We start from the raw sequence: 15,420 nt of genomic DNA, 5'->3' as shown, positions 1-15,420 counted from the left end.
GCAGGGGTTATGGCAGAGGTGTACCGGGACCTGCACTTTGTCGGCGGTAATAACAGCTTGAGCGCTTGCGATGCGAGCGGGTCTATCCCACGCTTTGCTGTGAGAGTGGGCTGGGCAGACATCTCCAAAATCATCGAAGCACTTTTGCAAAGAGGCTCTATCTTGACAAACCGACCAGATATCAGAAGATTAAACCAACACATTCTCGGCTAAAAAATATTAAAACTGTATCTGGTGACACACAAACAGGGTTTTTCAAAGTACAGTTCTGTTAGTTTCCACATGCCGGTTGTTGGTGTGCAGAAACTAAAAACAATGGTCACCAGGCCAAAGCAATGGTTTTGACTCGATCAGCGTTAACCCCGCCCCCTGGGTTTGATGGGTGAGCTTGATAGATAAAATTATTTCATGGTGAGAGCTGAAGGAGTCAACTGTGCCAAAATGAATCAATTAAATACACCATTAAACAATTAATTTAATTTAATTCTGCAACATGCTGTAAACTGAGTCAATCTGTTTGGAGGTCTGTGCCTTCTCCATGGTGCCACTCTCTGAAATACTTTGTGTGTTGTTGCCAGAGCAGACCGTCACTTCTGGACAGGCGTAGATGGTATCTGCTTTGTGGCTTTCCATGGAGATCATTTCCTCTCTTGAGCTGCTGGTCTGTATGGACTGAAAGACGTCCACGCTCTCATAAACAGGGCCAGGATCATTGGAAGACGAGACTCTAGACTGAGATAATGGCAGTGTTCTTATGACCTGAACATTAGATGCTTGTGCATGGAAATAATGAAGTAAAAATATGTATTCAGTCATATTATCACACCATGTACCAGAAGTAACCTTCCTAATTCTAGGAATGAGCAGGTTATATGATAAATATCTGTTACCAAATACATCTTACCTGGTAGGATTTGTATTTTGTTTTAACTAAAAAGAAGGAAAATGCTCCGAGGATAATGAATACAGAAACAGGAATAAGTATTCCTTTTAGTATGAGTTGTTGTGATTTCTCTTCATCTTTAGTAGATTTGAAACCTGCAGATTTGAAAACATAGTTTCAATTAGTATTTTTTTTTCTTTTCAGACATAAAAATAAAATGACTTTTATGATAACAAACAAAAATTGAATTATTTAAATTACAGGGAAAGATAGAAGAAAATATTCAGTTTATTTGTCAAAAATAAAATCAATAGCCTGTTATTTAAATCTAATACTTAATACTCACACATTAAGCTTTCAGAAGCTTTATTTGTGCTAACATGGTTGTTGCCTCTGCAGACCACAGCTCTGTTCTCAGTGAAGATGGTGATGTTGACCTCACTGAATGATTTCTGAGATGTTCTGCAGCCGTCTTTATCACAAACAGACCAAAGCCAATAATCCTGGATGGAGCAGTTTACTGTGATACTGCAGAGTCCAGCAGACTGGTTGGAGCCAAGCTTTGACATTATAATGACAGGTCTGGGAACCACATCTGTAACATCGAGCCAAACAGATAAATTAATGATTTAATGCAAAAAGAGAACTGACAATGAACTAGGTGATTATAAAATTGTAGGCTATGTGGTGTTGTGGTTAAAGACAACAACCCTTCAGCCAAGGAAATGTTAAAGCTGGCTGTAAGGTAAATGCTACCAAATCCAGAAAAATATAATATGTAAAATAGATTCATGCACAAGTTAAAATGGTAAAAATGGCCTGCATTTAAAGACAAAGTTTTTCTTATATCTTACCTTGAACAATGACTTGATGCTTCTCTGACATTGAAATAAAGTTTTGGCTGTATGAGACTTCATATATCCCAGTGTCTGTATCAGCCAGGTTATTAATACACAGGGAGAGGTTCCCAGCACTATAAGTCACTCTGTCTGTGTAATTTGGATTGATTTCTGTATCATCAACAATAATTATTGTGTTAAATTTCCATTCACCACGTTTATATGGTGGCGGTTTCCTGACATTCAGACACACTGAGCTGTTTTTCAGCTGATAATATGTCGCTGTTGGGTCCTCTGCCATGAGACCTTAAAAACACATTAAAACACATTATTCCACCTTAAAATCACAACATGCACACAATACATATATTGAAGCAGGTGTACAATAAAGGAAATCACTTTGTAATATTTTGTTTTGCCACATTAGGTTGAGAATAATTATTTTTATTACATCATCAACCCCCCTACCCCCCCCAACATTTCATTTCACTTATTAAACTTTAAACTTTGCTTTATTCATCACAGTGACAGTTATTTTCCTAATGAAATCTCTGATACATATCTTAAAAAATTGATTCACATAAATAATAAATAGATTGAAATTAGATATGCTAATAAAAATGTATTATATTCACCTTACCTGTGACAATCCAAAAACTCAGAAGCAGAATCATTTTTAATCCATCAGAGGTTTGAATGGAAGAAAAGTGGAATTCCTCAACAGGAAATCTGCTGTGCCTGGTTTCTCTGGTGTAGGCAGCTATGAATGCAGCAAATATGGCAGGTGACAGATAGAAAAAGAAATCCTTCAAAGCCCAGCGAGTGATGCATCATCTGCTGGTTCAGAGAAAGAATAAAACTCTGCCAAATGCAGCTAAACTACACTTCAATTAATTAATGATGATCTGGTTATTTCTGTTCATTCATGATGTTATGATTCAAATACAAAATGTGAAGAGGATATTAGGGTAAACCTTTGTGTGTGTGATTGGATGTTAGCATGCTGTGTGTAGCACGGAAACATTAAGACTGTTCATTTGATTAGAGCAGTAAATAGTTTCCACACTGAGGGAGCATTTAGGATGAAGAGTGGAAAGGCAGACCCAGATGACATATCTGTGACATAAAAAACAAAGGACAGGGAATAACTATGGGAAACTATGGGTTGTTGAAGCGAAGTTGAGAAGAGAGGTGACGATCACTACAGCTGTATGGTTTGCAGATGATGGCATTTACAAAAAGACAGGAGGTGGAGTTGAAAATGTAAGATTTTCATTGGGAGTGAGCAGAATGGGCAGGATTAGAAATGAGTACATCAAAGGGACGGCTCAGGTTGAGCTGTTTGGAGACAAAGTCAGAGAGACAAGGCTGAGATGGTTTGGACATGTGCAGAGGAGGGATAGTCGATATACTAAACAAAGGATGTTGAAGATGGAGCTGTTAGGCAGGAGGAAGAAAAGGACCACAGAGAAGATTCATGGATGTAGTGAAGAAGCACAAACAGAGGGGTGGTGGGACAGAAGAGGATGATAGGGATGGAGATGGATGGAGTCAGATGATCCTGTATTCACCAGATGTTTGAAGGTTGTTTGTGTTGGGTGGTGCCTGTTTGTATTTCAAACCCTTTGCCTTCACCTCCCTGTATCTCATATCTTAGAGAGGATTGTCTCACCAGTGAATATCTGAGGCCAGGTAGTAAGAAGATTCACCACGATTCTGTTGGAAACAATTTAGAACAATTTAGGACACACAAAGAAAAAACAAAAACTAAACAGAAAATGATAAACATTTATGGGTGACATTTATGATAAATATGTGAATGCATGTTGTTTTGTTCTGCATCAATCTTTAAAAAAAAACCTCAAATATTATTTCAGGATTTATTTAGTGCACAGAGCTCAACTGTTTGACACAAGTACTTAACATTTTATTTTGAAAATACTTGATTCCCTGCAGATGGATTGCATATAGTTTTAGTTGTAGTTTTGTATTCTTTGTTACCTGAGTGTTTCCTGCTCATGTGTCAGTTTCCCTTTGTTAACTTCATTGTTGTGGCTGTTTAACTGTTTAGTTTTTAATTCTCATTTCCTGTTTTATTTTGGTAGTCAGTTGTTTCTTGTGTCTGTATTGAGTTTTACTTCTCTTGTATCATAAGTGTATGACTGCTTTGTGTGTTTGTTTCTAAATGTAAAATTTTCACTGAAAAATCTAAAATTTTCAGAGACAATCAAAGGTCACAAACACTGCAAATGTTTAAAAATGATTCTTAGTTATGGAGGAAAGATGAGGTCACATCATTCACTTTTGTTTCAAAATTAATTTTCTACAAACTTTTGAGATTCTGAGCTGTTTTAATCCAGATTAAATGTTAAAATCTGCCACTTTCCTGAATGATGACTCGATCATTTTCTTTTATGAGTGAATTTGTCCCTTTTGTACATCGTCTGCAGTTACAAATGCCCCCACTAGAGGTCATGAATACTCTGTCTGATTCACCTGCTGCTGTGGTATAGAAAGTCAGCAGAGTACTAGACTTCACAGTTCAGGTCCAGTAAGTTGTGAGGTGGGGTGTACATGGATCAGACTTGTTGTCCAGCACATCCCACAGATGTTTGATTGGAATGACATCTGAGGAATTTGGAGGCCAAGTCAACACCTCAAACTCATTGTTGTTCTCCTCAAACTGTTCCTAGACCATTTTTGTTTTATGGCAGGACAGATTGTGCTGCTGAAAGAGGCCACAGCCATCAGGGTTTGATTAAGTAGGTGGTAAAAGTAACATTCACGTCCATGGATGGCAGAATCTAAGGTCTCCCAGGAGAAAATTGCCCAAAGCATCACACTGCCTCTGCCGGCTTGCTTTCTGTCCATAGTGGATCCTGGTTCCTGGTGTTTCCCAGGTAATCAACGCACAAGCACCTGGCTATCCACATAATGTAAAAGAAAATGTGATTCATCAAACTGGCCCACTTTCATTCATTACTCTGTGCTCCAGTTCTGACGCTCACAGGAGCGTTGGTGGTGGTTTCTGTAGTGAACAGAGGTCAGCATGGGAACCCTGACCAGTCTGCAGCTATGCAGTCCCATACTCAACAAACTGTGATGCTCTGTGTATTCTGACACATTTCTATCAGAACCAGCATGAACTTTTTCAATAACTTGAGCTACAGAAACTTGTCTGTTGGATTAGACCAGCCAGGCCAGCCTTCACTCCAATTGCATCAGTGAGCCTTGACCGTCCATGACCCTGTCACTGCTTCACCACTGTTCCTTCTGCAGACCAATTTTGATCGACACTGACCACTGCAGACTGAGAACACCCCACAAGAGCTGTAATTTTAGAGATGCTATGACCCAGTCATCTAGCCATCACAGTTTTGGACTTCACAAACCTAACTTTGAGAATAAAATGTTCACTTTTCCCCAATATATCCCACTCACTAACAGGTGCCATGATAAAGAAATATTCAGTGTTATTGAATTTACCTGAGAATATTTATAATGTTATGCCTGATTGATGTATAATCCAGCATACATGCCAACAGCATAATTCAGTGAGATAACCTCTTAAGCCCCAAGCCTAACTGATCTCCTGCCTTTTGCCTTTTGTGTTTTATAATTCCAAGATGTTATCCAAAAAAATCCCACTATACAATCCAGATTACATGCCAACAGCAAAATTCAGTGAGATAATCTGCACTACACACACTGCTGATATTTTCAGATCAGATAAACATGAAAAGAAAATCTACATGTATGAAGCCACAGCTCTTCAGTAAATATACAGTTCGTATCGTGGGTGTGTGCGTGAGTGCTCACACACTTAACATGGTTATATTAACATTTCAACCAATAATCTCAATGAAATGTTTGGTATATGATACAAAATACAACACAGAGGACGTCATTTAGAGCAACACAGGAGATGCTAAATATAAATAAATGGAAGAAAAAACAGTTTCTCACCTTCAGTGTTTCCATGTCTGACTGTACTGAGCACTGAAATAGTGAATGAAACATCATCAGACATTATACAACTGACAAAATCACAATAAATATATAAATTGAGGTTTTTTAAAGGTAAATCTTCAGATTGCACAGTTATTGCTTATCATCGAATGTATGTCGTACTAATAGCTGTCAAACAGACTGGAGACATGAAAAAGAACTTTAAAAAAACATAAAAACCTAAACATATTAACAAATTGTGAACGGTGAATGTAATGTATGCAAACAGCAGCAGTGTATCTAAGTTTAAACAGTCACTGTTATGCTTTGTTGAATAGTCGTGTGCGATACTGCATATTTTGGTATTGATCCAAAACAAGTAAATGCGGGCCAGTATCGCTGATACCCATCTCAGTCTCAATCACTCTAAATTTTCATGACCTTAAGTGTTTTTTGTGATGTTTCCTTTTTTATTATTAAATAGTTAAAACCCAAGACATAATTAGGACAACGTTTATAACTAAATAGAAAATGCTTTATTATTGCGGCGGGGCGTGGTCTGCGATGCCGCTGCAAGTGAGATGAACTCACCTGCCCGACATCTACAGTCACGCCTCACCGGCTTAAAACCTGTGCTCTGCTTGTGTTGTTGTTGGTGGTGGTGGTGGTGTGTACCGCTGGCAGCGGGAGAGCTGCAGTCATTGAATGTACAGCAGCCGTGTGATTATTGTAAGAATAAATGATGCTGCGAAACATTAAAATGTCATCGGGTCAGCCATGGTGGTTTACAGTGGGTCTGAAACCCAGGAAGGAGTACACGGCTGACCGAGGACTGGGCCAGCAGAGGGAGGAGCTGGCGCAAATGGTGGCCAAGCTGGTGGCCATGCTGCAGGATCAGACTGAGTGCCACCCGCAGAGGATGAAGAATTTGGCGGCTCTGATCCGGTCCCGCTCGACATCGCTGCCCCTGCCCACAACCCTCGACTGCGCGGCGCCCGTGCTGCCCGCCAGGGTGGAACTAGTCAGTATGCAGCCTGCCGCCGCACCCATCCCCACTTCTCGAGCGAAAGTGGCTGGGGCCCAGCAGGTGCCTGCACCCGTCCCAGTGTTCTGACAAGAAGGTCCTACTTTGTGAAAACATCCTACGGTAGCGTAAAATCGATATTTGGATCTATCCGCCCACCACTAGTGTTGAAGCTGTCAGGTAAACAGGTTAAGTGAGAAACATTTTCCTTCATCACTGCCATTCAAACAGTAAAGGTGTGTATTGTACTCACAGAATAAGCCCAGCAAACAGAACAAAGAGTGCCCCATCCTCACGTCCAGCCCTGCACGCTGATCTGCATCTAATCTCAAAGTGTTCGACTTTGTAATAAATGCAGAACAAAGAGAAGCTGCACTTAATGTAGATAAGACCAGAGTTTATATTCAGCTCCTCCTTCTATCGCCTCTCTGTGCTTCCTTCCTTATACACCAACCTCAAACAGCTTTGACCACAGCAGTCATGGGACATGTTCTTTCTCTCTAATATACAAATATACTTTGCAGGTCATAGTTTTGTCTTTGTTGTCGTGTCCTGTGGATCCTGCTGAAGTTTTCTTCTTCTGCAGACTGAGAGTCATCTTCTGAGGCAGTGTTTTGAAATATCCATTAATATTCATGATGATACAGATGTCATCTCACCCTCCTTTGTCACACTCCTACTTCTACACTTCAATATACTTTTAGTTGGTCACAGATAAGGGGCAGAGATAGCTCAGTAGGAAGTGTATTTGCCCCATGTTCCGAAAGGTGGGGGTTCAAATCGACCAAACGCAGGGCTCTAGAGTGCGACCAATTTGGTCGCAAATGTGACTAAAAAAATATTTGGTTGCACCTGTGCGACCAACTGTTCAGGTAGCAAAAAAAAGACAAAAAACTGCAACCTTCCCTGTGGTCAACAACAGACACACATTTTGCCCCTATCGTGGACTAAACCAATCAGAGATAGTCAGGGGCGGGACCTCTCTGATTGGCCGTGGTCCAGTTGAAAGTGCAGGTGGAAGTGGGAGGTGAGTAGCTTGAATAAAGCGATATCAATTCATTAAATCCTGAATCGACTTTTAAATATAACTGTGTTTTGCCAGAAACGCCAGATTCTCAGATTAAAGCTCACAAAACCATTTCAACAACAACCAAACAGCAAATGAGAGCAGGTACACGGATTCCACACAAAGACGTAAACACAGAGCGGACCGACGCATCAGAATCAACTTTGTCTTTCTCGGCTTTCTCACCCGACGGCCCGCAGACGGACACGCTGTCGGAGCTTAGCGATCCTGATGCGTCTGGTCCGCGCTGTGATTACGTCTTTTTGCGCTGATTCTGAGCTGCAGGTTTTGTCTCTCTCCAACCAAAATTCACCGAGCCAGCAGCAAAAGAAGCAGCAAACTGCGCTTCACATTTGATCAATGTCGTCATGAATTTTGCTGTTTTGCTTCCACGACTATTAAAATCACACTTCATGCACAGCTAGCTCTCTCTCTCTCTGTTGTTTACAGCGCTGTCGGCTGCTGTCTTTTTCTTTTCTTTTTTTTCACCTAAATGACCTCGGACAAGAAAGCCTGTTTTTTCTGTTGTTCAATACTGAAGAAATTTAAACTTTATATGCAGAACATTGTAGAATATTTTTAAGGTTATCTGCTATAAAAAGCCAGACCAGGAAAATCTCCTTCATGTTTTTCTGTGTTTTATTCTCAGTTACTTTCACACAAAGGCATCTGCTGTGATGTTCACAATTCTGATAAAGTCAGTACTGATAAATGATCAGAATTATAATATTTCTGACGGTCTGAGGCTAAGTTGAATCGAATCGGGACTTTGAAAACCGGAATCGAATGGATGATAGAAATCAGTGATGATACCCAGCCCTAGTGAGCAGCCTAGGCATGACAGAAGTGGATGTAGCTGTAATAGGAAAAGAACTATTGCTAATCTTTCTGTTAAGTTAAGGCCTGATCCTTCTGAAATTCATAGCCAGTGCTCTGACACGGTGTCATCAATCTTTGAATGCTGAAAAAGCGCAGTGTATCCAGAAAAACACATTATATTATATCAATTATTATAAAATTTGTGTGCGCCTAACTTTTGTGCCGGTACGCCTCACTTTTTAAAGTTAGGCGTACTGGTACGCCCATGGCAAAAAGTTAGTCTAGAGCCCTGAAACGGATCCTCTGAGGTACCACTGAGCAAGGTATCATCTCTACAGAGGACTAATTTCCTATTGGATTAATAAAGAACACATTATTATGGAAATTCTTTTCTTCACTGAGTCAATATGCAGACAGACAGATTCATGGAGTGCAGACGTAACTTGAAACTAAACTAAAACTACTGTGAGTTCTGCAGTCACATGTTCGGGACACTGGGGCTGCACTAGTAATCTAGCACTGTGGGCATATTCCCCAGTGGTTTGATGCAATTTTGGACCGATGGGCAGGTATAATGGGCTGCTGTGCACCAGCTGTACAAGCAGTGACAGCAGCTCATTTGTTCATTTTCACTACTGACACTAGATTGTTCTATCAAATCTCTTAATGCGACTGCCCCGTCCATTGCCTTCATTGTGCGCTCATGTAGCTTATAGAAAAAAATAGTGTGGAAGAAGTATCAAAAAAGTGGAGCTGGAAAGCTGAGCAAAACAATAAAAAGAAAACTAAAAATAGCAAAATGTGTCAAATTAACAGACATAGCTGTGAACACTAGTACCAGCAACAACTAGTATCCAGGCCTCACAGTACCAAGTGGCTGCTGCTGGTAGCATCAGCTGTGGAAAAGATGAGGAAGATGAAATTCACGTAGTAAGAAAAAAGACTGAAGGACATAATTAAGAAGGGAGTCTCAGGGTGCCAAATTTGGGGGGAAACCCTCCATGCATGGTGCACAAGCTTCATTGTGTTGATGTCAGTGGCTTCTATCTCTCTGCAGGTATTTGGTGGTTGCAGCTTTCCTATTAGCCTCTTTGTGGTTCACACGTGGTTCCTGTGGGACTTGCAGGTACTTGTAGCTGTCCTTGAGGTCTTCAGGGTTGCCTTCTGGTATTTTGATCCCCTCAGTTCTGACTACTTTCTTTCTCTTCATTACCATCTAACTACACCTCTCCATTCCAAATGCATTCCATAGATCCTGGTGGTGTGGATCCATGAGTTGATGTTTTGTTAACTCCTGGCATACAGCTTAATGTCATCCGTGTGGAGGAGGTTGCTGGCGATTCCACCATTCCATGGTCGGTGTCCATAGCTGGTCTTGTTGATGATCTCACCGAGGGTGTTCAGGCATATGCAGAAAACGTGCTGGATAGATCCTGCACTTCATGGTGATTTGTGCAATTGACTTGAAGTTGGTTCTATGTTTGTTCGCCACATCCCCATTGAAATCCTGATGAAGGCTCTAAGAGTCCTGTATGTATAGTTCTAAGCATTCCAGGATGTGTGGGAGATTGAGTCATAAGCTTTCTTGTAGTTCATTCAAGCAGTGCACAGGTTGGTGAGCCTGGTCTTGCAGTCTCGGGCGACTGCTTTATATACCAGGAGGTGGTATTTGGTAGTGGGAGTAATCATGGCTCAAGAGTTGGCAGTTCGTCTTGTAATCGGAAGGTTGCCGGTTCGAGCCCCAGCTCGGACAGTCTCGGTCATTGTGTCCTTGGGCAAGACACTTCACCCACTGCCTACTGGTGTTGGCCAGAGGGGCCGATAGCGTGATACGGCAACCTCGCTTCTGTCACTCTGCCCCAGGACAGCTGTGGCTACAACTGTAGCTGCCTCCACCAGTGTGTGAATGTGAGAGTGAATGAATAGTGGCATTGTAAAGTGCTTTGAGGTTCTCGAAAAGCGCTATCTAAATGCAATCCATTATTATTATTCTGCTCCTCTTGTATTCCTTTCTATTCCAAAGCCTCAGGTATGGGCAGATTGCTGTACTTCTAATGCATTCCTTTATTCATCATACTTTTGTGCAGCTCCGATAGTTCGTTAACCGCTGTCTGCACTGCCTTGGCCTCTATTTAAAGTAAAGAGATGATACAGATAAGCCTGCAGAATTATACTACACAGAAATACAGACACAGTATTTAAAGAAAACCTGTCTTAAAGTGCAAACACTGAAGGCAGTTGCTTTTCAGAGTGAAAAACAAGATTTTCACAGCTTCACAGTTTTTTTTAGTCCAGCATGTGTCATCACCACAGTGACTCTTATTTTATCTGTTTTGACACAGTGTCGTGCATACTTAATTGTCACAATGATAATTATTGCTAAAATTCCAGTGAGGGCTGGTGATATAAACATGTATCATGCACACAGAGAACAAAGTCAAATTCCCACTGTGATCTTTATCGTAATTTCTTATTAACTCTCTGCTAATGTGCTGATAACATAAAATAGACAACAGTTAAATGGACAACTTCATGCTGAAACCACAGGCTGCGTTTCCTGTTTTTGTGCTGGACCAGACAGAAACCACGAGGCCTTAGTGCTGTGACTAAAACAGTCTTTTACACACATGCATTGAAAAATTCAGCAACCATTCAATCATTGAGTTTATTTCAAACACTTTAATGAACTGAATAACTGCGGAAACAAATAAAAACTTCTGTTGCTCCATGTTTATATGCTGTTTTTGACTCAGTGAGAGTCACAGCTGTTGTCACTGATGTCCGTTGTGTTGCTTCTACTCCCTGCCCCAAGCTTTCCATGTATGCGTGTGGTCAAGTGTTCCCAGAACAGCAACACATCACTGAATATTAACTGTGTGAGGCCGTCTGCTTTTGAGCTTCTTCCTTCTACTTTTAACTGAACTGTGTCTAGTTGTTAGAATGAGAGCTGAAATAATTTTTACACATTCTGAGCCTGAGTAAAATGCTCCTAGAAAGGTTGTGTTATCTTATTTTCTTTCACATATGTAATAGTACAATGATGTAAACAGATCTGAGTACTAAACAACAGTTTTTACACTTGTTGCAGTGACGTCAGCTCCTGCAGGAGTTTGCTTTATATGGTCAAAAACAGATGTGTGTCGCAACACTCTCACAGTATGAATGCAGTACTGCTTAACAACACTGGGTGATGCACGTCTCACTTTTGCTGGTTTTTCAAGACTTCTTGTGACACTAAACAGGAAATGATCAACTGGATGTTTAAACTGAGGCAAATAAGAAATAAACATAATAATTATTAATATATTTTTCAATAATTTCATTGATACAAAGTGAAAAAGTGAAAATGCAAACAGCAAACAGCAAACAAACAAAAATATAACGAACTCCAAAACAACAGACCTTAATGTTTGTGTTGACAAGGTTTAAATCTTTAAAGCTCACCTGATGGAGAACATGGTCCTTTGAACAATGACTCTTTGCCACAATGACAAAAGCAGTAACTCTGACTATCGCAGAGAATGGTTGTGATGAGTGTTTTTGCTCAGGATTAGATTGAATGAATCCTGGAAACACATGAGTCCATTGGTTTGTGTTCCTGGAGAGGTGGAGGCCATCAGAGGGTGAGGAAATGAGGAGAGTGTTCCAGAGAAGGAAACAGGTAGGTCATGGAGGTAAGTGATCCACTCCTTCAGCCAGTAGGAACACACTGGAAACAAGGAGAAAAGGATGTTAGCACAATATCTGGTAAGTTTCACAGCGGTGTTATAAGAGAGCCTGTTTACCACATGTTGGAGGCAGACTGAGTGCTGGAGCTGGTGCTTTCATACTTTGTCTGATGAGGTTGCTGAGAAACACCCAAAGGGGTGGAGAATACCTGCTCTACCCATCCTGGACTCAGATCGTGTTAATGCTAAAGCAAACCAGTGCTGAAGGAGACAGTAAAACCTGTTTTTTTATGCACAAAGAGTAAGTGAGAAATTACATGATTCCTGTCACCACAGACAATACTTGTTGTCACGGACGGTAGTGATACTGATCTGACTGAATGATTTCATCACAGACAGACTCCTGTCTCCTGGATGAAGCTGGTTACTGTGATACTGCAGAGTCCAGCAGACAGACCAGAGTCAAACAGTTCTTTGCATTACACCAGTATAACAAGTCTATAATGAAAGAATAAAACAAATATTTTGGGCAATTTTAACCGACCAAAATATTTTACTGTTAAAACTGACACAAAGTGTGTGTCTTCATAAATACATAAAATACATAAAATAAAAATATCACCACATTAATGCAACATTGCACACAAGCTTGTTTCTACATTTACATTCAGTTGTGAGCCCTCAGTTTCCCACAGACATTAAAAACATGTTTCACCTCCTCTAATACACAAGCCATCATTTTATACTCGTGGCCACCTTTTAATGTCACAAAGGGGTTGATCATTTCTCTTGATGAATCAAACTGCTGTGAAGAGGTACAAACAAACTCTGCACAGTGATGTTGGTGCTCACACAGTACAATCATAACCATTCTGTAAGGATTCAGTTATACTCCGCCAAAATAATACTTCCTCCTCCTTCACTTAATACACTCATCACACTTTGATTTGTATCTGAACTTGTTCTTTAGAAACAGTTAGAGCTACATTTATAACAGAGATTTATTTAGTTTCTGCAACACACCATGATGTAAATAATAAACTCTGAAGTCAAAGTCTTTGACCTTTATCATCACATCTCTGGGAAAAATTGAAAGAATTGAAATGAATAATTGAATAATAAATGACTAAACTGCGGCCCCTGCTGTCTGCCAGCTCTCAACACAATTCAGTGATTATATTTGTGAGATATACTTATATATATATATATAAATTTACGACATACAACATGTAAGCCTGCTGTTTTGGAGAATAATAAGATTGACATCAATGTATTATTACACATTACCTGCTCAGGATGATCCACGGGGACGTGCAACTATGGTGTCAACCATCTGCAGCTGAGCACTGACTGGCTTTTACTATCAGAGGAACGTCCAGCATGTAGCTGCAGCTTGTCTAAACCATGTAGTAACCTTCACATGGTACTGTGTAGCATCTGGTAAATCTGATTCTAGTAGAAGTTTGATAATATGTTCTGTTTATTTGGAAGAAGACTTTATTCCACTTTATTTTAAAGAAACAAATAAACAAGAACAAACAAACAAAAAAATGCAGAAATACAGAGGAAGCCCAAATATCTTAGCTTTCCACGAGCACTTGAACCCATCTTACATTTTGATCCGTTCAAAAAATGAAATTTGTTAACATGAAATTTGTGTCAGATCCCCACGTGGGGATTGAGTGAGAGGGATGTTATGTCTATTTTAAGACATCTGTATGCAGATGAGGCTTTTTGAAAAAGAAACTGATCAGATTTGTGAAGCTAAACTTTAAAATTTGTGTGTAAGCCTAATAATCACTATTTATTTAGGTTTGAATCTACAATTGACTCACACATGTGTGAACCCTCAAATGTTGCACACAAATCACTGTATACGTTTCTTATACCTGAAAGGTTGTGGATCATAATCACAGACATTTGTCATACTTGAAGTCCTGGCATGTGGTGTAGGTGATGCAGGGAGTGCAAACAGAAGGGAGACACCCTGCAGGTCTGCTAACCAGGCTAAGGAGACACTCGTACCTGCCACCCAGCATCCACAGCAACATCAACGAACTGAATCCAGTTAATGTGACCCACCCCTGTGTACACCCATGTTGTATGGTAATCATTGGTCATGATTGCACGAGTGTCTTTGATCACCTGGTGTCGCAGATTTACTGGTGATTTTTAAACATATGTGTCATTAATTTCGTCAGGCTACAGCGTGACAGTTCGACCAGAGTAACTCACACGCAACTGGATTCATTCTTACAGGTTTGGATCTACGACTGAATCAATACACCAGACATGACCTCTGCAACTGTCAGTATTTTATTAACTGCACTGTAAGGTCCCGATTATTTTTTATTAAGTCTAATATTAGAATTTAAACAGACAGTTTAAAAAGGAACTTTTTTTTACTAAAGAATTTGAAACGTAAGCTATCTTACTTTATGAATGTGTCTTTTAATAGAAAGTTTATTTGCTAAAGTTTTATTGTTCACATTTGTTTCTTTACTTTTTTCTTTTACCTTTGTTTTGTGGGTTTTTAAAAATGGAGACATTGTTTCTTGATATAGCATAAAGTTAAACAATAAGTTAGTGCTGCCGGCATTAATCTCGTTAAAATGACGGTAACACCATAATCGCATTAACATAGCAAATCTAAGTTAACGAGTTACACCAGATTGCCCCGTGCGTGGGGCTGCACGCCATCAACGCGTTAGCGCGGTTAGCGTGTTAACGCGTTGACACTGTCTAGCCCCACAGCACTACATCAAATACAACTGAATTTGAAGTGTGTTCATTGGACCTACTTGGACTTCTTTCTGCGCTTACAGCTGATAGCCAGCAGAGGGCGCAGTTTGGTCATTTATTCAGCTTCCACTCTGCTCATCAGCTTGTTACTGTGCACACTGAACGGACTTTGATAGACTCTCAAAGAGCTTTTATCAAAGCCTTCAAACATTAGCTGTCAAGTTAGTTTGATTGTTGCTTTTACTTGTTTTTGACCACTACTTGCTCATGTCGTAGTCCTGCGTCTTTGACTCTGAGCTTTTAAATTCTTGTTTATTATAAGTTCCTTGTTTGGTTCTTAGTTTGTTTATATTTGGTTAATCAGTTAGTGCACCGAGCTCTTTGTTCATGTTAGGCTTCTGGATAGTTTAGTCTCCTTTGAGTTATTAGTT

The 15,420-nt window shown here is 40.1% G+C and overlaps 1 protein-coding gene across 1 annotated transcript; it reads right to left on the bottom strand.

The window, feature by feature from the left end:
* Positions 1-480: 480 nt before the first annotated feature.
* LOC146674674 (uncharacterized) lies at positions 481-4,675 on the bottom strand. The gene is made up of 4 exons (XM_085401113.1): positions 1,738-4,675; positions 1,230-1,478; positions 905-1,038; positions 481-732 (listed from the first exon to the last, which is right to left on the bottom strand). Exons 1-4 carry the CDS (start codon positions 2,021-2,023, stop codon positions 481-483), a joined length of 921 nt encoding a protein of 306 aa, XP_085257239.1. The 5' UTR covers positions 2,024-4,675.
* Positions 4,676-15,420: the final 10,745 nt, after the last annotated feature.

This window comes from Rhamphochromis longiceps, linkage group LG3 (assembly GCF_057381845.1).
Source record: "Rhamphochromis longiceps isolate RC_006_pf linkage group LG3, R_longiceps_female_GT1.1, whole genome shotgun sequence".
Classification (NCBI taxonomy): domain Eukaryota; kingdom Metazoa; phylum Chordata; class Actinopteri; order Cichliformes; family Cichlidae; genus Rhamphochromis; species Rhamphochromis longiceps.
This window is presented reverse-complemented; position numbering and strand designations above follow the sequence as displayed.